At 29.3% G+C, this 23,703-nt stretch overlaps 7 protein-coding genes across 7 annotated transcripts; 3 read left to right on the top strand and 4 right to left on the bottom strand.

Moving 5' to 3' along the window:
• Positions 1–6,237: 6,237 nt before the first annotated feature.
• Positions 6,238–6,528, bottom strand: GO595_006930 (uncharacterized protein; the record flags this gene model as incomplete). Its single annotated transcript, XM_067920337.1, has 1 exon — positions 6,238–6,528. One exon carries the CDS (start codon positions 6,526–6,528, stop codon positions 6,238–6,240), a length of 291 nt encoding a protein of 96 aa, XP_067772972.1.
• Positions 6,529–7,790: 1,262 nt separating this feature from the next.
• Positions 7,791–8,624, top strand: GO595_006929 (leucine-rich repeat domain-containing protein; the record flags this gene model as incomplete). The annotated part of the gene is made up of 1 exon (XM_067920336.1): positions 7,791–8,624. One exon carries the CDS (start codon positions 7,791–7,793, stop codon positions 8,622–8,624), a length of 834 nt encoding a protein of 277 aa, XP_067772971.1.
• Positions 8,625–10,528: 1,904 nt separating this feature from the next.
• GO595_006928 (uncharacterized protein) lies at positions 10,529–12,337 on the top strand (the record flags this gene model as incomplete). Its single annotated transcript, XM_067920335.1, has 1 exon — positions 10,529–12,337. The coding sequence occupies one exon, from the start codon at positions 10,529–10,531 to the stop codon at positions 12,335–12,337; it is 1,809 nt and encodes a 602-aa protein (XP_067772970.1).
• A 1,271-nt stretch (positions 12,338–13,608) lies between these two features.
• On the bottom strand, positions 13,609–14,025 carry GO595_006927 (histone H3.2; the record flags this gene model as incomplete). Its single annotated transcript, XM_067920334.1, has 1 exon — positions 13,609–14,025. The coding sequence occupies one exon, from the start codon at positions 14,023–14,025 to the stop codon at positions 13,609–13,611; it is 417 nt and encodes a 138-aa protein (XP_067772969.1).
• Positions 14,026–14,225: 200 nt separating this feature from the next.
• On the top strand, positions 14,226–14,531 carry GO595_006926 (histone H4-3; the record flags this gene model as incomplete). The annotated part of the gene is made up of 1 exon (XM_067920333.1): positions 14,226–14,531. One exon carries the CDS (start codon positions 14,226–14,228, stop codon positions 14,529–14,531), a length of 306 nt encoding a protein of 101 aa, XP_067772968.1.
• A 2,958-nt stretch (positions 14,532–17,489) lies between these two features.
• GO595_006925 (dnaK protein) lies at positions 17,490–19,361 on the bottom strand (the record flags this gene model as incomplete). The annotated part of the gene is made up of 1 exon (XM_067920332.1): positions 17,490–19,361. The coding sequence occupies one exon, from the start codon at positions 19,359–19,361 to the stop codon at positions 17,490–17,492; it is 1,872 nt and encodes a 623-aa protein (XP_067772967.1).
• A 424-nt stretch (positions 19,362–19,785) lies between these two features.
• GO595_006924 (DUF4838 domain-containing protein) lies at positions 19,786–22,962 on the bottom strand (the record flags this gene model as incomplete). Its single annotated transcript, XM_067920331.1, has 1 exon — positions 19,786–22,962. The coding sequence occupies one exon, from the start codon at positions 22,960–22,962 to the stop codon at positions 19,786–19,788; it is 3,177 nt and encodes a 1,058-aa protein (XP_067772966.1).
• Between the last annotated feature and the right edge of the window lie 741 nt (positions 22,963–23,703).

Below are 23,703 nucleotides of genomic sequence, written 5' to 3'. Positions count from 1 at the left end.
AGTATTGGGTCAGATGCATTCAGAGGATGTATAAACCTTGTGAATATTTATATACCAAGTTCTGTTACTTCGATTGGGAATCCATTTTTAGAATGTACAAATCTTCAATTTATTAATGTTTCAGAAGAAAACATTGGATATTCGAATTATGAAAACGATGGCGTTTTATATAATAAAGAAATTACATATATTATTAGTTATCCGAATATGAAAAGTAAAACATTTACAATTCCTAATTCAGTCATTTCTATTATGAATTATTCTTTTGCAAGTTGTAATAATTTAGAAAGAATTTTTATTGATGAAAATGTTCAATATATTAATTCATGTGCATTTACGAATTGTACATCACTTCAATGTATTCATTTTAATGGAGAAATTTCACCAGAAATACAAAATGATGCATTTGTTAATATCAATGCGACAATAGTTATGACAATAGAAACATATCAAAATGAAACATTTGGAAATATGGAAATTACTAAGGGAACAACACTTGACGAATGTCTCCCGCCAACACTCACATTCACTGACTCAAATACATTTACAAAATCAAATTCACTAACTTCATCAGTTACTCATTCATCGGATGTAACTTTATCTTTAACACATTCGTTCACTTTGACACACTCATTATCTATTACACTTTCGATTACATTTTATAGTAAATACATAAATACAATTTCATTGTTCACATTTGAATCAACTTATAGTTATATATCGACAAATGTCATTTATTACGATTACACTGTTATATATTATTCGTCTTATTACAGTTATTATTCTGACTTTTATACATTAGTTGTCACTGATGTTACACCAAAAGATAATTCGATCTCAAATGAATTGTTAATTGGTATTATATGCGGCGCTATTGTGATAGTTTTGATAATTGTCGGAATCGTAATATCTATGATTAAATATCAAAATAAGAAGCGAAAGCAAAATGAAGAAGAAATGAATATTTCAGATGAAAATAATAATCAAATTACTGAAATAGATAATACATTTTCAGTTGGGATCAATAATTCAAATATTGAAGAAGATCCATTTGCAGACGATTTCAAAGAAGAAAAATTTATCAGTCAGATATAAATAAACATATTTTAAGAACAAAATAATTTTTTTTTTATTTAAACAAGTACAAATTTTATTTCATTTTTTGTGAGAGAAATCCATACAAAAGTTCCGATAAACAATTGAATACAATATACCGTTAAATTATCATTTATAATGGGAAACAGCTCAAGCACTGCTACCAAAACTGTATCTACTAAGGTACCAGTACCAACTCCAACACCAGTAATTATCCACACACCTAAAAGCAACTGGGTTACATCGCAAATATTACTTTCACTTGAAAAAATTATTTTTAACTTAAATGAAGAAAATATCAAAGAATCTGTCATAAATGTAGAAAAACTTATTAATAATAATAATAATAATGATACATCTTTGTTTAATATTTTTCTTATTCATTTGGTATATTCTTCATTTAATGTTCAGTTTAAAGATATAAATATATATATTTCTTTTATGAAAGAAATTGAAGAAAAAATAGAAAACAACCAAAACGAACATAAAATAACTAATTCATTTATACAATATATTCTTAGTTTAAATACACAAGAATCATATTTTCTTTTAGATAAATTAATTGAATTAAATTTAATATCATCTGATTTAATTAAAGATAAAAAGACATTTTATTTTTTACATTATTTATCGGAGGAAGAAATAAATAAATTAAGAAAATATTTCGATAAAAATGCATTTAATTTAAGTGATATTCCATATTCTAATTACATCTCAGAAAATTATGAAAGACTTTCACAGAATAATTGGGAACTTCATAAGAAATATGTTAAAAAAGGAGTAAATCCAAATAAAATTGCAAAAATAATTCGAAATGATAAAATCGAAAAACTTCAAGATTTATCATCTCAAAGTGATTTTGATTTTAATCAAAAAATTGAACCATCACTTTATGAAAGATGTTCATTTATTAATAAAAAAAATATATCATTAATTGATTATGCGGCATTTTTTGGCTCAATTAATTGTTTTAAGTTTTTAATGTTGAATGGAGCAAGATTACCGAATACAGGAAAATATTCACTCGTAGGAGAAAATCTTGAAATTATACATCTATGTGAACAAAAGCATTCATTATTTGATGGATCTTATAAAGCTGCAATTGAATTTCATCGAAATGATATGTTTCATTATATATATGAGAATAAAATTGGTAGTTATTATGATGCAAAACTTCTTAATATATTTCCGAAAATCGATTGTTTGAATATTGAATTATTTTGTTTTTTATTTGAGCAAAGAAAGATAGAACTCAATTCAAAAGATCTTGTTGATTTAAATAATTTAAAATTTCATAATAATGTTTGGGAATTATTTCAATAATTTAATACTATACTTATGACTGCTTCTAATGAAAATCAAATCGAAATAGTTTTATTACTTCTTGAACAAGAAAGAATTGATATTAATGCTAAAAATATTTATTTTTTTTATTCGATATTTATTTTAATAATTTAGAATTTCAAAATAATATTTGGAAATTATTTAAATTATTTAAAACAGCACTTATGATTGCTTCTGAAAATGGTAATACAGAAATAGTTAAATTACTTTTTGATAAAGAAGGAATTGATATTAATGCTAAAGATATTTATTTGTTTTATTTAAATTTTATTTTAATAATTTTGGATTTCAAAATAATATTTAGAAATTATTTAAATTATTATATACAGCACTTATTTTAGCATCTTGGAATGGTCATACAGAAATAGTTAAATTACTTCTTGAACAAGAAGGAATTGATATTAATGCTAAAGATATTTATTTGTTTTATTTAAAATTTATTTTAATAATTTTATATGTCAAAATAATATTTGGAAATTATATAAATTATTTAGAACAGTACTTATTTTAGCATCTTGGAATGGTCATACAGAAATAGTTAAATTACTTCTTAAACAAGAAGGAATTGATATTAATGCTAAAGATATTTATTTGTTTTATTTAAAATTTATTTTAATAATTTTATATGTCAAAATAATATTTGGAAATTATTTAAATTATTTGATACAGCACTTATTTTGGCATCTTCAGAAGGTCATACAGAAATAGTTAAATTACTTCTTGCACAAAAAGGAATTGATATTAATGCTAAAGATATTTTTTGATATCATTTGAAATGTATTTTGATAATTTTATATTTGAAAATAATAATTGGTGTTTATGTAAATGATTGGTAACTGCACTTATATATGCTGCTAAAAAAAATCATATAGAAATTGTTAAATTACTTCTTAAACATAAAGAAATTGATATTAATGCTAAAGATATATATTTAAATATTATAATATTTATAAAAATATATTGAAGTTTTAAAACTATATTTGGAAATTATTAAAATTATTTAATACAGCATTTATTTATGCAAGAATGTATAATGAAAAAATTTATCAACTTCTTGTTAACCATAAATGAGGTTGTTTAATTCCGAGTTTATTTACAATTTAAAAATATAACACGGAAAACATTTTGAATATTTGGTATTCCATATTTAAATAAAAAGGAAAACTAAAGTTTTTTTCTTTTCTTAAATAACGAATAGAGTCTTAACGACTTTTTGATTCTATTCAGACATAATTAATCAAAATATTTAAATAAAACCGATAATATACAAACACAATTTATTTCAACAACGAATCTTGTAAATCCAAGAATGCTGAAAGCAATTCTTCATTTGTCGAAATCAGCTTCAAGAAAGCTCTTTCGAATATGCTCCACAGCACCACTTTTTTTTCACTTCTCAAATAAACGTACTCCTTTCTTTTGATGATCAAACAATTCGACAGCATAAACAACGAAATCAAGTTCGGACAATCCGACAAAACTATGATATATTGCACTAACAAGTCTTGGTCAGGGTTTTCATCATTATACATACAAATTTCTTCCATTGCTTCCAAAATGATATTTACTATGTAACCGAAACTTACGAACATCACAGATTTAATATGCTCAATTGTTTCCCAAAGTTTCATTTTCATTATTTTATTAGTTTTAAACAAATCAGGAATTTTTATTTCTTGATGTAAATTCAAAACCAAACTTTTCCATAAGTTTTCTATTATTTGTAATTTTTTTATTATGTTTTTTGTTAGGAAAGAAGGTAATAAATGTTGAACAATTAATGAAAACTGTGTATTTTTACAGATTGTCATTTTCTCTGTTAATTTTGCTAAATTTTTTTTGTTTCGATTTGACCATGTCAAAAACTTTTTTATTTCTTTTTCTGCATAAGGTTTCAATATTATTTTACAATATTTATGTACAATTAACTTCCAATTAAAAACTGATTTGAACGCCATTAAATGCAACAAATACTTCTCAAAGATATCTGCGTTCTTTTCTAATTCTTCAATTAATTCATAATATATAAAATCTTCAAATTCTTTTGTTATTTTTCTTCCGAATATTTTTGTGTTCATTTTAATAAATGTTATAGGCGAAACTGATATTCGATTTGCTTTATCTTTTATCTGTCGAAATCGTCGCTTAAATTCATTGTTTGTGATCTTCTCATAAATATTTATAGGCTCATTAAAGATAACGTTTCGAACATTTAATAAAATATCACTTTGAATTGGAGACTTAATATAAACGCGAATAAAAAATGGCCTAAAGTTTATGCTCTGGAAATATTGCGTTGGCTTTAAAAATGGCTGAAGATTTTTAGGGATTCCTTCTTTTATAAGTTTTAATGATTCGATTATTAATGAAATGTCAAGTTTCGTTATTAATATATCGAAATATGGGAAATCGAAATCAGAAAAACATGAAGGAATTTGGAAAATGGATTTGGAATTATTTATTACACTTATGATACTTTTAAAGTTGTCATCATCACATTTAATTAATGTCGAAAATTGTAAAAGTTGTTTGTAATGGTTCTTAAATGCTGTGGATTTAACATATTGTAGTAACTGTGGTAATGTAAATCGATTAACAAAGAAATCAATGATACTACGTGATGTCCATCCACGAGTGCCCATGAACTTTAAAATAAATTGATGACTTTGTGGTAGAAATGGAAATGATTTATTAATGGAATTTATAAAAAGTGAAAGATAACGTTCAATTATTAATGGTTGTGGTTTAGGTGAATTGTATCGAATGTCATGACAAAATTGTTTGCCAAAAATATTATAGATGGATTCAATAAAACGATGAGTGCATGGTGAACAGTAATATGGTATAAGAGCTTCACGTGCTATATGTCGAGGTGATATATCTATGAGGGCACAATAAAATGATGAGGCATAATAATTAAGTTCCCAGGATGAGAAAAAACCATATATGGCTGGAATTGAGGTGTTAAATAAAAGAAAACAATCATTATTTGGGATATCTTGTTGGGCTTTAATGGCTTCTGCAAATGTTTGTGGATTTTTATATAAATGATTGATAAGAATGGTTATGGATTGAACTTGTTGTGGTGAAACTTCAAGAAAATTATCGGGGGATACTTCTTGTAAAGAATCATATAGTTTGTCCTTTGGTGGAAGTGGTGGAGATGGGTAAGGAAGTTTAACTAAACGCATCATAATTGATGTTCTTTGTTTGATTATTATTTGATGAACAATTGTATTAATTTTATTATTAAAAAAATTAAGGTCATCTGATGATATCTCTGGTACATATTTGGAATATAATTCGTATTGTTCTTTCATTGATGGTTTCATTATATTCCAATTAAAAACGCCGAAAACACGTTAACGCGCCTTATTAACGATAATTAACCACCGTATCTTTGTGAAAAAGTCAAATACTGGGCAAAAAAATGAGCGTAAATAACCTTTCCAAAGAAGTGTATCACATTCTCCTTTATATTAAATTAAATCAAATCAATATTTTGTAAAGCATAAGAAAGAAATAAACATATATAATCAAAGCATAATTTGATATTTGTTAAATCACATCAAATATATGTTGGGTATATGCTTTCTCCCAATAAAAAAAATGAGGAATTATGATTTGGTTACATGAATAGCAAAACCATTATGAAACTTTTAGCAAATGATTGCAACTTCATATGTTAAAGAAACAATACACATGTAACCGCAAAAATAATTCGATATGATGGAGGAGCATTTTTTTCTGCTATTGGGTATTTACTTATGAATAGTGCAAAATAATATTTATATATCTTCAAACGAATGCTATGAATGTGCATACAGCTTTTCCATCGACTGTTTTTGCATAGCCTCCATCTCCATAGCCACTGTACGTCACCACTCCGCCAGGCACCAACATCATTGATTCTTTTGTGGCCATCAATTTCATGTAAAGATCGCTGAACTCTTGACGTATCTTATCGTCGCCACTTGCCTTAAATGATCCGTCACTTACAATGAAATCACCAATTGCATCCGCCGAATCATTTTCATCATTAATTTCGATATCATTTTCATTACAAAAATGCGAATGAGTAACAAACATTACAATTCCAACTTCACATCTCACGTCACCACATCTCACGAAATCATTTATTTCATCTTTTTATTCTGCATCTTCTTCTTCGGTGTAAATCTGATTTGGTATTTCATCAACTAAATTTGCATAGTTCTCATGCACCATAATCAAATGACTTACAGTGTCATCTTGTTGCTTAATTAGTAGAATTCATTTACCTCCTAAACAATTATTAACTTTTGTAGTTTCATCAAAATCAATAAATATTTCCGCAGGATCAACAGCTAAAAGGATTTCGTCATCCATTAAATCAATTGTTTTTTCGGGTATTGGAACTTTCATCTCGTAGGCTTAGGTTCGTTATCATTGAAACAATTCCCATCCAAAAAATACTTTTACGTTGAACTCCATTCGTTACATTAACTGAACATGCAAAATGAACTTGAGTTGAAAGAGCTGTAAGATCCGTAGGATAATTAACACTTCCAGCTAAAAGTTCATTGTCGCTAATACTTTGATGATAACAAAAAATTGGTGCTTCAATATGAGATAATATATAATGTTCATCAACTTCTTCATAATTGGACGCTCTTAATTCTAACAAGTCAAGAACGAAACTTTAGGATTAACATCAGAATCAGATGTTGAAAATAGAAAATTTTTCCAATAAAGATATACTACACCTTCAAAAAAGATAACGATTTCCTTAGGTAGGGGTTTTCCAGCTGTTGTGATGTCTTTAGTCGAAAATTGTTGAATCTTGATTATTGTGTCTTTATCCTTAACTAAAGCAAAAAATATTATATTATCACGATTTTGAATAGTAATACAAATTTCAAATTATTTGGTAATAATACTAGGTGTGAGTCAAAAAACTTTGGCTTTTGTTCTTGAAAAATTGGAATTTTGTTTGTGATGTATGCTATATCATAATACAGACCTGGCACATCTGTATCCACATATTTAATTTTATTATTGTCCTCTATTATTTCACCGAAAGCAGTAATGGCTCTTCATATAAATGTAACTTTTTGTTCACACATCTGTTAGAAGGGAATAATAAACGGACATTGGGGCACCCTATGTGAAAATCCATACATAAACTTATCAAAAATGCTAACGGTCTCCTTCTTTGTGGTAATGAGTCAAAATGTAAATAGACCCTCTCAAAAGTAATGTAACGGAATCACAGTATCCACCGTTATAAATTACTTTTCTTAGGGATTTCTGGGTAAGTTTTGTGAAGCTTTTAACCTATTTACTTTGTAAAATATTCAAATTAAATCATAATGTTTCTCTGGTTTTTTATCTCGATCAGTTCAGAAACACTAGTATTTACAGAACCTAATGCTAATAACGAGGTACTTGTATCAGCTATTCTTGATAACTCTCAAACCTCAATTAATTTTCCTACAGATAATGGACAATACAAAGTTATTGGAATTTCAGAAAGATTTCCAGTGGAACAATGCATAAACGTCACCAGCGTAACAATTCCAGGCACATACACTCAAATCGCTGAAGGTGCATTTTCGAATTGTCAAAAACTTAAAACAATAAATGTTGCCAGTGACAATCCTTCGTACACATCAAGTGGTGGTATTCTTTACAGTAAGTCCAGAGATACCGTTGTCGCCTTCCCTTGCAACAGTGGCGTTACAAGATTTCAAGTTGGTAATACAGTCACTACTTTAGAAAACTACTCAATTTACAATGCCACAAACTTGCAGCAACTAATTCTTTCTTCTTCTGTTAAGCAACTTGGTAGTCATTCCATTGTTGCTCCAAATTTAGAAGAATTTCATATAAGTAGCTGCGTTTCTTTATACGACACGACATTTAACATCCCAGTTACAACTGTTATTTATGAGAATATGAAATGTGACAAATCCATTCACGAAAATTATTTTCCTAACAATCCAATAGGAGCAACCCCAACCCCTATGCCTGAGCCCGAACCTGAAACAGATCAAACTCTCTCCATCATAATCTCAGTTGTTGTTTCTGTCGTTGTACTTGCTGTAATCATATTTCTTATTGTTAAATTCGGCTGCAAAAAGAAGAAGAAGAGTTCAAGCTATAGTTACAGTTATAGCGGGTCTACTGTCGAGGTCAAATTATGAAAAAAGCAGATTTTTCTCCATTAAAAGTTTTTTTCTGTACTTTTTTTTGAATAAAATTGAACGTATCGGTGAAATAATTATTTCAAAAACTTGTCGAATGTCAGCGAATGTATTACCATTGCGTCTGATAATAATTTTGCGTAATATTGAAAATGAATGTAATCTGTGTAAGGTAGTGACCATAAAGATCACATATATTTTGATGCAATAATTTAATTTTGAGAATCGATTTTACTGATAAGCTTTTTTTATTTAGGGGATTTTTGAATCATGATTTTCAATAACGACAACCATAATCAGATTATTGTTTAATTCATAAAATAAATAGATTTTGCGATTTTTCGAAAATTTAATAACCGTCACCGATAACTTCTGTCAAAATGTCGAAAGCTCGGATTGGAAGTTTTGATGTCTCTGAAGTACTTTGTCAACACATTGATCAACTTTACTCACAGATGGAAGTTCTTAGATCCATTATTCATCAAGGGTCTCCTTTCTGCAAAGCTTTAAAAACTAAACAAGGACAAAATTTAATTAATTTTTTAACAGATGCACAAAAATCGAAAACGGTAAAGATAAGCGAAAGCAATTCCAAGTTTGTTAAAGAATATATACCACAATTACAAAATGCAATAAAAATATTAAGTTACATGTTTGAATGGTATGAAACAGCAAAGAAACAGTTATTATCAATGGACTCACATTCAATAGGACTTGACATTCGATGGAATAATGTTTTTACTGTACAGTATTGTAAATTATTTGTTACTATCATCAAAGTTGTTCTTTTCTTACACTTTCATCCTCCATCTCGAATTGTTGCTCTTATGTCAAGTATTTTCCCCGACTTAACAAAAATTCCTGTTTATGGAGGTATTCGATCATTGATCAGATTCACAAATCAATCCACAGCTTCACCATTTGATTTCTTATCAGAAGAATTTGGGGTACTTTCAATTCGACTTAGTCAATTCTGTGCAAATATTGGACCGTTTTTAGTTCAAGTATTTGGAATCTGGCCAATAGTTAACTGGCAATCATTTAGTGTCTTTAACAGATCGGAAACAGCGCCAGATTCCACTTTACCATCTTATCATCATATGATATTAATTAATCTTGAATTGATGAAAGAAACCGTTTCCTTCTTTTGTATCATTTTTAATGAATTCATTACACTCAACAAACAATTTAGTTCAATTATGACCACTATATTAAGTGATTGCAATTCAATATTTTTATCTCGAACTTATAAAATCTCAATCCAATCAATCTTCCAAGCATACGAAAAGACAGGCAAAAAGATTAACCCATTACTCCTTAGTATTATTTCAGATGATAATACAAATAAAAAGAAGATATCTCATAAACAAAGGATGCTTCATATCACATCTCTTCTTAGAGATATCATTGATATAGCTTCATACGATGCTTCTTACCTACCTAAATTCATGTATAATATTCTTCCATTAGCAAGTTTTGCATGTTATGAAATAAATGTCGCTTTTTCAGAAGAAACGATTTCTAAGACCGCGGCCAAACTTGTCTCTGTTTTAGTCGATCTTTCCGTTCTTTTCTCGAAATTCCAAAATACAATATCTCGGTTTTTCCTATTTAACCTTGCAACACAAGATTCAAACTACCTGAATCAAATGCTTCATCAATATAGTTCTTCGCAAGAAACATGGCAAAATGAGCTAATTTCAAAAGTGATAGATTTATCTGAACAACTTCAAACCTTAGATCTTGAGCAATATGATAAAGGCTCTCGATATGATGTAACACCATTTATATATAGTTCAGGACGTATTCTCTATCAATTTAATGAAGTTCGAACAAAGCAAAAAGCTGCATTTCTCAATTCACTTTTTGAGCACGTTACAACCATAGTTTTTCATTCAAAATTGATGTTAAAACCGCTTGACACTTTTCTTCAATCGTGCCCTATACATCAGTTATGGAAACATTCGGACACCATCAACAAATATATATTACAAAAGAAAGGCGGTATCCAAATCTATTCACGTTTTATTACCTTATGTTCATTCTTTAATTGTGATCAAATATGTTTAACCAATATCCCAACAGTTCGTAGTGTCTTAAACAAATACATGCAAAGTTGGCGTGGAGATTTAATTCAATCCTTACGTTCCACAGTATCAGAGTTATTAACCTCCAACAAACCAATTATTTCCATTGTTAATCAAAATCGATTTTCACAATTATTTGATCCCGATCCATATGTTAAATATCATTTAGAGCATATTGAAGCCACAGACAGCACCAAAGAAGTATTTTCTGATGCAGAATTACGCGAGCCTATCTGGCAACTTAAAGAATTCATGGATAATATCCCTAACTCCATTACATTAATTGGGGTACAAGATCCGATTAACTTCTCTGAATACTTCGCACATCATTTAACCACCAATTTAGGCTCATTATTATTTAAGAATTCCGTTGCGGATGCACCAATGGTCGACGCAGCATTTTCAGCTGCTACACAATTATTATGGCCATTATATGTCTTATTAAATGTATCATATCCATTACGAATGATTGAGTTCCGATTTGAAAACACTACGACTGAATCCCATAGTTTCTTAGAACTAATTTCTAAATTACGTAATGCGAAAGAGAATGAATTAACTAATGACCCAAGTATTACCTTCCTCAAAGTCTTTGAGAATCGTCTTATCCAATTCATTAAAGAAGATTATAAGAAGTCATTATATCCACCATATGGCCATTGTTTCTTTAATTATTTACAAAACGATTATAAAGTTGATGACTTTATCTCTGAACAAGGCTTTAAATATTTCATATCAAGTTTAGGAATTCATTCTTCATTTTCATTAGATTATATATTAATAGTTGAAATCACCAACATAATGTTAAATATATTTAATATATATCAAAGTTTATCAAATGATATTAGTACATGGTATTCAGACTTTAGGAATAATGGACAATTATGGACAAAGAGTTCACAGAATGCTCAAATTCATACAGCTGCAGATTTAATTGTTAAATTAGGAATAGTTTTAATGATACGAAAATTATTACGTAAATCAATGAATGAAATGATTGAACAAAACATTCCTGGACTTATTAAATTATTAAATAGTTCTGTATTACGATTAACATCAGATAGAATTGGACTCAAAGAAGATATAATAATCGAAATCGCGTTAAATAAGAACGACTTTAAAGTCATTGAAATTATATTAAATGAGAAACAAATCACGAAATGCTCTGATCCAATCCAATTCTTCTTCTTCTTAAGTTTATTAAATATGAACAATCATTGGAATGACGCAAAGTTTTCACCGGGGAATGAAATGATTTCATATAACTTACATTTGATACCCGCCGCAATTAACGCGTTTATACATTTGTTGAAAATGTTTTGTAGTTCAAATGATAGTAAAATTATCGGAACAGCAATGCAGTTCTATTTCTCAGTCTACAGAAGAATTATAACATTCAAAATGAATACAGTGCAGGAGATGTCCCACGAGTCAGTTAACGCAATGATCATTTTGACCGATTTGTTCCCAAAGTATATAAATGATTTGGAGTACGGAAGAATAGGCTCAAACTTCCCGTACTCGGTGATAACGGAGGCGTACAGAGAGGTGGAAATTAAGACGAGAGAAATAGAAATGCAGAGAGAAAAAAACTTGAAAATGGAGAAAGGAAAAAAAAAAAGGTAAAGAAAACGAGGCCAAAAAGTAAAAGTTCGAATTCGATATTTTTGGTTTTTATAATGTGAACTGTAACTCAGAACACATTTTGGATTTTGTGCTTAGAAATTACAAAACATTAAAATATAAAACGTGTGTAAATAAAACGAAAAAAGAATTCGGACATTCTGAAGGTTATGGTAAATCGATAGAGAAGTTTAAGATGGAATTTGTCATTGCACAACATAATAAGCCTACGAAATTAAATGAAAATGACTTGAAATAAATTATTTGCAAAAAAGAAACTTAATAACAGAATTGTCGTGAACCATATGAAAACATTTTTTTTACAAAGGTTTAATATATTTGTTTTCTCTTCATTTTTGTGATTTAATTCATTGAATTGTCTATGTATCTATCAATATCTAAAATTATATGAATGTAATAATGAAAATAATGTGCCAATCATAAATGCAATCATTCCAAAAAAATAGATTAAAATCTTCTTTATCATTTGGATTTGGATTTTCATTTGGTATAATAATTTTTAAACTAAATGCTACTAGCATTAATATCATTACATATGAATCTAATAATGATCATTTACCTAAGGCATTAATTTCAAAAAACATATTTTTGTTGGTAAAACCCAAATTAATAACATCATAATAAGTTTTAAATATGTTGATATTAAAGCATCAGAAGTATAAAATTAATGAATTGAAAGAAAATACCACAGCAATTCAAATCTCTACATTAATTCCATCAGATCCTAATTCAAAGTCAGATAATTCTGGTGAAAATAAAAATAAAATATCAAAGGTGCAATAAATGGAATTCTTTGTGGTGCAACAGCAATAATTGTGATAATTGTTGGTGTTGTAGTGTTTGTAATAAGGAAAAACAGAAAGAAATTAAGTGATTCGAAACTCACTTTTGCAAAAGTTATCAATTACTTCCAGTATGAAACTGGTGTTTGGCACACAAGAAACCATTGTAAGTAAATTAGAAAATTATATTGTTTTATTTTAATTTTTAAAAAAGTTTCATGGTCTCCATCCAAAGTATTTATTGATGAAAATAAACAGAAAGGTGTAAAAAAATAGTTCGACAAAAAGGAAACTATTTATTGATTTATTCTGTTTTAACAAACTTAATAATTATTTATTTCATTAATGTTCATAACAAATTTATTATTATGCAATAATTAGATATTCAAATCTTTAATCATTTTTTATCAAATTTTCATTAAAAAATTGAAATGGTAAAAATTAAACAAAAGAAATATATTTTTAATAAATTTAGTTACGTTCGCCACGAATGCGTTGTGCAAGTTGAACATCACGTTCCATAATAGTAACACGGTTTGCATGAATTGCACAAAGGTTTGTATCTTCAAAGAGACCAACAAGGTAAGCTTCTGAGGCTTCTTGAAGAGCTGCGATAGCTGATGATTGGAAACGAAGATCACCACGAAATCCTGATGCAATTTCACGAACAAGACGTTGGAATGGAAGCTTACGGATTAAAAGATCTGTGCTCTTTTGATATTTACGAATTTCACGAAGAGCAACTGTACCTGGTCTGAAACGATGTTGCTTCTTAGCACCTTGTGAATCAACAACTGGTGTTGACTTACGAGCTGCCTTAGCACCGAGTGATTTACGTGGAGTCTTACCACCAGTAGATTTACGAGCTGTTTGTTTTGTACGAGCCATTGAATAAAATGAAGTTGAATAGCAAAGCGCCAAAATAAGTCGGTAATTAAATGTCATTTTGCACCCTTTAATATTTAAAGAAATTCGAATTTTTGAATCATTCAATTTTTAATGGCACGGTGTGGCAATAAATTTGAGGTTCATAAAATAGCGCCAAAATGTCTTTTTGAATATTCCAAATGAAAGTGTCAATTTATTAAATGTCTGGAAGAGGAAAAGGTGGTAAAGGTCTCGGTAAGGGAGGTGCTAAGCGTCATAGGAAGGTTATGCGTGAAAACATTCAAGGTATTACAAAGCCAGCCATCAGAAGATTAGCTCGTAGAGGTGGTGTCAAACGTATCAGTGGTGATATATATGAAGAAATTCGTGGTGTTCTTCGTCACTTCCTTGAAAATGTTATTCGTGATTCAGTTACATATACAGAACATGCAAGAAGAAAGACAGTTACAGCAATGGATGTTGTTTATGCTCTTAAGCGCCAAGGCAGAACACTTTACGGTTTCTAAAAATACATTTATAGTTATTTAATGCTTTTTAATCCAATTTTTACAGATTACTTCAAATGAAGGAATTTCATTTTTTGAGTATGTGAGACAAAAGAATTATCATCATAAAGTGTTTGATGGTTTTCTGGAATTTAGTTTTTAGGGTTAATAAAAGTTTTATTTCTGGGAAGGTGAAGTAAAAATGAAGTGGTTGAATAGTTTATAACACCGATTTTGAATAAAGCACTTCACAAATGCTAAATGTTTATTACAGATATCAATCTATTGAAGGGTTTTATTATTATCACAACGAACAATCTCAACAGTCAATATCATACTTTCCAAATGATGGAATAGTTCTTGATCCATTAACATTAAATCCAATTATAATAGAAAATCCGAATTATCAAGAATTTCTTAAAACATATTATGAACTTATTGAAAATATGAACGCACAACAAAATTTCACATCTCAATATGCTGAATATCAAAATGAAGGATATCAATCAACTTTATTAAACTTTCATGAAAACAAAAAAGCAAACCCAAAAAAACACATGTGTAAAATGCAAGGAAGAAGTCATACCTTCATTAAAAATAATATATTTTCTAGGATATTTGAACCGTTATCATTTCCACTTAAAAATTTTCATAAAGTACAAAGAATTCATAATCATGAGCATGAGGTAAAAAAGAGGAAGACCCAAATTTTTACATTAGTCCCTCTTCTTGATGTTCCAGAAAATGTGACTAGTTTTGATGAAAATAATCTTAGCAATAATAGCATTATTGTTAGAACAGATTCTTTTTTTCCAAATCAAAATGCTCCTTATCTTCCACCTGATATTATGGAAAATATACATAAATTTCAAGTTGAAGAATATGCAAAACAATATTTTAGAGAACACCGAAAAGGTAAAGCTTTTAACAGGAAACTTATATCTTTAGAAGAGATTACACATTTTACTAAAGATCAAATAGAATTCCCTTTAATAAAATCTATAAATTCAAGTGATGAAAAAACTGCAGTTAAATGTTTTAAGTTAATACAAAGATATATTGGAGTTATATTTACTAAAGCACCACAAATTTGTGCAGATATGCTTATTCAAATTCTATATAATAATTCAAATCTTTGGGATGAGGTATATTTCCAACTTATTAAACAAACAAGGAATAATCCGAATCCAGAATGGGAAGGAAATACATGGAACCTATTTTTGATTATAGCTACTATATTTCCTTCATCGCGTAATAGTGAAGTTTGGATAAAATCACATATTGCAAGGTCTTCATTGTCTGAAAATTATAATATTTCATCATTAGCACAACTTACTTATATTAGATTTTCATCGAGATGTGCAGTTGGTAAACCGAAAACAGGTTTAGAAACAAATTATATTTATATTATACCAAAAGAAATATTTTGTAAATATCCATCTTTTTCAGCATCTATATATGAACATTTATGGTATCAAAAAAAACTATATCCAGACTTTCCTATTCCTATTATTGTCCACTTAATGGCTGAAGCAATTATTGCTAAAGGTGCAGAAAAGCTTGAAGGAATATTTAGACTTACTGGAAACATGAAGAATGTTTTAGAAATGAAAAAAAATTTTAGCGAAGGAAAAAATCCACTTTCAAATGCAAATGTATTTGATATAACTTCATTATTTAAACTTTGGTTTAGAAGCATACCTAACCCGGTTTGTCCTGTTGATATCTTACCACAATTAAAAACAGCTTATGAAGATCAGACATTTTTGGAATTTGTAGATAAATTACCAATGGCTCATTTAAGTTTATTAGGTTATTTAATTGGATTTTTAAGAAAACTTGTTCAAGCAGAAGAAACAACAAAAATGGATGCAAAAAATATGGCAATTGTGTTTGCACCTAATATTGTTCAACCTGAACATGATTTTAATGAAATCATACAAATTCAAGATTATTCAAAAATAGCAATCAATTTCATAGAATTTCTGATTAATAACTGGTGCGTAGACCAGTTTTATCCTTTACAAATTGAAACAGATTTTGATGAGTTTCAATTTTAGTAAAATTTAATTTAAAAAAATTTAAAGTTTTTTAATTTTAAGCTGACTTTGAGATAGTGATTTAGTGCTTTAATCTTTTGTTTAATTGAAAAAATTGTAATTTAAATAAGTAATTTTAAAAATAACATGTTTTATTCAAATTAAAAATGCGCTTTATGGTACAAAATCATAAATTAGAGGCTTTGCTTTAAAAAAAACATCACTACTATTATTTCATATTATTAAATAACAAGGTGAAACAATTATCTGTCATTATAGTTTAACGTAATTTTTGAATTTTTTGAAATTATTGTTAATCAGCTTTTTTTTTGTTTTTTTTTTTCTTGGAAATATTAAGACAAAAGCTAGAATTGATCCAACTGATGCAAATATAATGATTTGTTGTGTTGTTACTTCTTTATTGCTTACATCTGAGAATTTTATTAAATTGATTGTATATTGATCAAATTTTATATTTAAAACATTGTTACACAAAAATACATCATATTTGTCAACAAACTGATTTATACAATCAGTTGGGTCTTTTTGTAAGTTAACTGAATATGATTCATTTTTGGTAAAAAATGATAAAATCAAATTGTTCTTTTCTTCTTTAACGTATGCTATTCCTAAGTAATATTGTATAAGATCAATGTTTTTTTGAGTTACATTATTTTTCCATATCCATCCTTGCAATGAATTTGAGTTTGATGTTGCAAACAAATATAAAGAAATACCAATTTGAGGCTGTTCATTGTAAGTCACCAATCCGTGCCATTTCCCGATTAACTTATTTAGAAAATTTGCACCGAAAAAGAAACCCAATAACATTACGTTTTCACATCACATTACACTTTATACGATACGATTTTCAATACAACGATAATCATTTTCAGAGCAAAACGATATTTTCCCATTGAATTCATATCACATTTATTAATTATTCCAAAGCTCGAATCATTTCATCTATTTCATCCAAATTATAAGGCGGATCTTTTTTCCTATCTGCGTTTTTCATTTCCATTATCATTTCTTCTGCATCCCAAAGTTTATTTCTCTTTTCTATTTCTGCTTTTGTGTTTCCGTCATAAACTTGCATCATGTGATTCGCTCTTTTTATCATTTGATCTGCTTTTTCATCGATTCTCATAAACATTTTCTTTCTCATTTCCACTTTTTCTTTTGTCTTCTTTAGTTCATCTCTTCTTCTTTTATATGTTGCTAATGAATGTCTTTGGTCTTCGTTATCTTCGAACCATTTTTGTTCTGTTTGAATCTTTTCTCTTTCTTCATCTCCGCAGTAATCCTTTAGTTCGTTTTCGACTGCACTTGTGAATGAATAAAGTTCTGCTTCGAATTCGTTTTTAGTTTCGTCGATTTTCTCTTGTTCTGTATCATCTCTTTGCATTTGCCTTTCGATGTCCATACACTTTTCTATTGTTTCATTATCAATGTTAACAATTGGTTTGTATTCCAATTTGAAATTGTTCTTATCATTGATATCAAATGACAAAATGAAGTTCTTATCCAAACTTGCTTTGACCATACATTTGTTGTTATTCGAATTGTTAATTTTCGTTATATATAATGTTCCAATTATTTCATTATTAGATTCCACAATTACATCAGTTTTATCTTGCGCAATATCAATGTTAAATGATTTCATGCTTGGAATAGGAGTAAACTTCCTAAACAAAAGACTTTTCGTGGCGCGTCCTGATTGCGGTAAGTGCCATTTAGTGATTATGTCCATTGGCGTTACATCTTGTACATCGAATGCAAATGTTCCTTTGTGTATAGATGCATAATAACTACAGCCAAGTGCAACACATTCATCCAAATTTAATGACGTGCTTAGATCTTTGCCAATTATTTCCGAAATTCGTTGTTTCACAGAGACAACACGTGCGCCGCCGCCAAGAAGTTGAACAACATCGATTTGCGATTTGTTAATTTTGGCACTAGAGAGACATTCGTCAATTGGCGCTTTAATACGCGTCAAAAGTGGCGCAATGGCAGTGTCAAGTTCATCGCGTTTAACAACAAAGTTAATGTACACATCCATAATTGGATCAACTTCGAAGTTAACGGCTTTGTTAACCGAAAGATCTTTTTTGGCTTTTTCGACAGCACTCCTAAAACGAAGCATACCACGAGGATGTTGACGTGGATCAAAGCCATGATATTTCTCGGATACCTTTTGAAGAAGATAATCAATGAAAAGTGAGGTGAAGGAAGAGCCGCCTAAGGTGGGATCGGAGGCATGACTAATAACCTTGACACCTGTTTTAGTGATTTTAGTGAGTGATACACTCATGGAAAGATGACCGATATCAATGAATAAAACATTGATTGGATTCGTGGGATGGAGACGATTGGAGTTGTTGACTGCATAGGCAATGGCTGCAGCGGTGTTGGAGTTAATAAGGGATACATCTTTACTCATGTAAGATGCAGCAAATAAAAGAAGACGACGTTTGGTTTCATTCCAATACTGCGGAACGGAAACAGAAACACTTCCAAGTAAAGGAACATTGAATATAACTTGTGTTAAGATTGATCTGAATAAAAATCCGATACATTGTTCAGGACGAAGTGTTATCTGCTTATTATGATAATTAACACTGATTCCTGTTAAACCATCTGGTAATTCTACAAGAGTGAATGGAACTGCCTTTTCTAATTCAGCTCTATCTTGATATTTTAAACCAATTAATCGTTTCAAGTTGGTAATTGTAGAATCAAAGAATTCCATTTGGTGATGTTGGGAACCTTCACATGAATATCTTCTTGCATTTGTGTATGTTACCATAGAAGGGATAAGACGATTTGAATGGTTACTTTTAAAAATTTCAACGTGCCCATTTTTCTCAGTTCCTACAACGCAATATTGATTTCCAAAATCTACACCTAATGTTTCCATTAAAAGATTATGATTTGTGAATTGTTATGCCTCATTGAAAAAGTGACAAAAATGAATGACTTACTATGAAAAAGTTGTTGTTTGTGTGCGAAATGATCGTATAACGATAACTGGCCGGCCATTTTTATCATTCAAAAATAATTCAAAAGTTTATATTGAAGAGTTCCTGTTGAAGTTGTAATGGATTACTAACAAACAACCAATAAATACAAGTATTTATATGTAATATAACTTCATATTCATATGAAATTAAAATCTTAAAAATATTGTTGACGTCTGTTATTAAAAATTTAAATTATTACATATACTTTTATTAAGATTCCGATTTATCATCTTTTGACTTTTTATATTTCAGGTACAAAAACACTGCAACTACTGCAATTACTACCACCAGAATACAACACAATACAATTCCCGCGATTTCTCCAGTACTTAATCTTTTAATATCATCATCGTATATATAAGTTTTTCCATCATTATCAGGGTATTCATGATTTGGTAATTTTTCTGTTAAGTTAAACGTTACGTTATCATAAATTACCGGAATTATTTCGGGCGGATCTTTAATTACATTTAATTCCAATCTATCGAAATATGTTTTACCTCTTGCGCTTTTATCATGTTGTACGAAGTAACCTTGTGTTGACTTAAATGACCAATTTTGTTTACCAGTAAAGAAAGTTGTATTAAATTTACCATTAAAATTCTTTTCTCTTGGATAATAATAAACTTCTTTCGAGTTCCCTTCAGCATCTAAATAAGAACATCCATGCATCAAAGTGAACTGTGATGAAGTAGGATCAAAAGATTCAATTGCTAATGCGCAATATGTGTCATATAATCCTCCGTCACGGATATTATATTTAAAGTAATTCGACATATATATTTGGAACGTACCTGATTTGATTTCTGCAACTGAACCTGCAAGCGCACCTTCGAATGATGTCATTTCTGTTGTACCTGACCATGTCCACATTGTATTATCTATTATAAATCGACGTAAGTATTCTTTAGTTTCATTATAATCCGCTGTTGGACGATTAATTTTATTTGGTAGTGTACCTGTATAAGATTTAAGTGTATATTTTATGGTATATAAATTCGTTTTAGGGACAAGTGCAACACGAATACTTTTCGATGTAACATTACATAAAAACTTAATAAACATAAGCTCACTTTGGATATTAAGAATAATTCCATTTCCACTTGGATAACCAATTATTAATTCTCCGATTTTTGGTGAACTAATTCCAAAATGTTCAAATTCTGCTAATGAATCAACTGCTTTTTGTATCCATTCATTTTCATCATTATATTTCCAAGCAATTTGATCACCACCACCAAGTAAAAGTTCTATTTGTGCTACTGCTCTATTACCATTAACTATTGAACCTTCAAAACTTAAACCATTATTTGATATAACAAATTTTTTGGTAATTGTTATACTACCAGAAATATTCTTTAATGTAATTGACGTTGATGATGATTCAGTAATGTTATAATTCATCCAACTTGTTTGTTGGAAAATAGTATTATCAGTAATGTCACGAAAATCAATTCCATAATTTTGGCCAATATAATTAATACCATTATAAGAAAAATGTCCACACATTCCACGTACGTCTGGACAAATCCATGCTTCATATTGACCTGAATTAATTGATTTAACTGAATGAGGATTACCAAGAATTTCACTTAATGCACGCCATTTTTCATAATATTTAGCTACGTCCATTATACTTTCATGAATATATTCATTTAAAAGTAACGCTGATTTTTCTTCTTCATTCTTAGGTACAAATTTACAAGTTGTAGAAGTCCATTCTAAAGTTTGATCATTTCGATTAACGAAATATAATAATCCGCAACGTGATGTAAGTGAAGACATTTTATTATGATATTTATAGTCTTCATTTTTAGCGGATTTAATTGCTTTATCCCATTGTGCTACAGACCATCTAAGGAAGTCTTCATCAAGGTTTTGTCCTAATCCTCCCCATGATGTATAATATACAGGTTGTGTACCACGATATACTTGATACATACCTTTATTTAATATGTTTTGGACAATTTCACTTGATTCAGGTCCATAATAACCATCACAAAAATCACGTACTAATTCTTCGATATCTAAATCAATATCATACATTAAATGTGATAACATCCATGACTTAAGTTCGGCCATATCAGCATGAAATTGACGTCTTTTTGATGAACCAATTAAATCTTCTGGTAAATATCCATCAATTTTATAACGCTTAACAAATAACTTTAAATCAGATGCAAGTCCATATATTAAATGATGTGGAAATGCTCCTTGTGAATCAAAATTAGCAGAATAATCATAGAGTGTGAAATGCCCCGTAATATTACGCCATTTTTCCATGTTAAGGATAAAGTCTTGATTTGCAGAATAGAAATTCTCTTCTGGAATAATACTTAATGGACGTCCATGATCATTTCCAATTGGACATGTACGGAAATATATATGTGAATTAGGTAATATATTCGTAGGACATTTAACGGAATCAGATAGAAGAAATGTTCGGACTTTAAAATCATTAGTTAACTTTTGTATTTCATTACACATTCGATTCAGAAATTCGACATGAAGACCTGAGCATGAATCACCATATTCATGGAACTTTTCGGTACATTCAGAACAATGACAATATCGACCATTATCTCCTTGTGATAACTCAATATAATACGCAGTGTTTTTACCATTCTTTTGGATGTCTGCTTTGATATCTTCTAACACACGTTCAGATGCAAATTTCCACGTGTCCTTGTTGGAAAGACATAAGGCATCTGTATAACGACCACCATCCGGATTCATGGCATAACATTGTGGGTATTTTGATAATGGATATTTGGTACGATCAAATCCAAAAAATGAATGTGTGCCATAACGAGCACCAAGAGCTCCTCCATAGTTACCAGCATTTCCTGAATCACCTCCGTTGTTCCTGAAATGTGCTTTGAGTGTGGTATTAAACATTGGATCATCTGCATAAATTTCACGATATGGAACAGATGGTGTGTGACTCATTACAAGATTGGAGGGGATATAAATGGTGGAATTCTTTGGCATTACTGTCCACCATGATGTATACCATCGAACATTCAAAAATTTTTCTAGATAGTCAAAAACTCCATAGCATACACCACGTTTTCCTCCATTAATATAAATGTTGGTTTCATCTGTTACAATTTCATATGTTTCATCGTCGATATCAAAGAATCTGACTTTTCCATTTGACTTATTACAAGGACCAAGATATATTGCTTTTTCATGTGTTGTACTTGACTCGGCTTCAATAGGAAGTTCTACGTCAGCAATTGCTTGAAAAGCAATATTAAGTTCTTCTGCAGCTGTTTTGTAGTAAGTTGGCATTCTTCCATTTGTTGCAGCAACAACAATAAAATAATCTGATTTGCCATTGGAGATAATATCAATGCATTGAACAAAACCCAACAGCAAAAACATTTTAATGACTTTTGGTTGTATCGCTCAATTTTGAGTGCTTTAATTCAATAGAACAAAATTTCAATGTGAAAGGCCTTTCAAAAAAAAACGGTTATGTTCACAGTCAAGAATGTGAGGCGGAACTTAAATTCTCGAATTCCTTTATTATCTTAATATCATGACAGCACCTAAAGAGCCAAGCTTCATCAAAACTCAAGAGCGTTTGTTAATCATCATCAAACTTTTTCAAAAATTGAAAATTGGCAAATATAATAAATATTTAGTAATTGCTTCTGATAAAATTTACCACAACATGTGTTTCGTTTTGGATATGAATTTAGTCAACACCTACATGTTTCATTAATTATGTTGATAAAGACCGTGGAAGCCCATATCTTATCCCACGCCTAAGGTGTTTATATAATGGAAGTAAATCATAAAAATAAAGCAATGCGAATGTCAAAGATGAAAAAAAAGAACTTACTGAAATAACCAAAAAAAATATCTTAAAGAAATAATTATTACCACCAAACCACTTAAATCTCCTGATAACTATCGATTTTGTCCCTTTAAATGAGCTTACTGGATAATTGTTATCAATTTCTATTCTATGTTTTCCTTTCCTAATTATTATGTCTTCATCGATTTTACCCCAAAGCTTAAGAAAAGTTGGGAAAGGAGCAATTCGAATCCAATTTAAGAAATGCTCATTTGTTTGTCCACCTGGAAAAAGTGATTCAGAAATCCAATGTTTTGCTTTTC

This window comes from Histomonas meleagridis (genome assembly GCF_020186115.1).
Source record: "Histomonas meleagridis strain 2922-C6/04-10x chromosome Unknown contig_5, whole genome shotgun sequence".
In the NCBI taxonomy this organism is placed as follows: domain Eukaryota; phylum Parabasalia; order Tritrichomonadida; family Dientamoebidae; genus Histomonas; species Histomonas meleagridis.
This window is presented reverse-complemented; position numbering and strand designations above follow the sequence as displayed.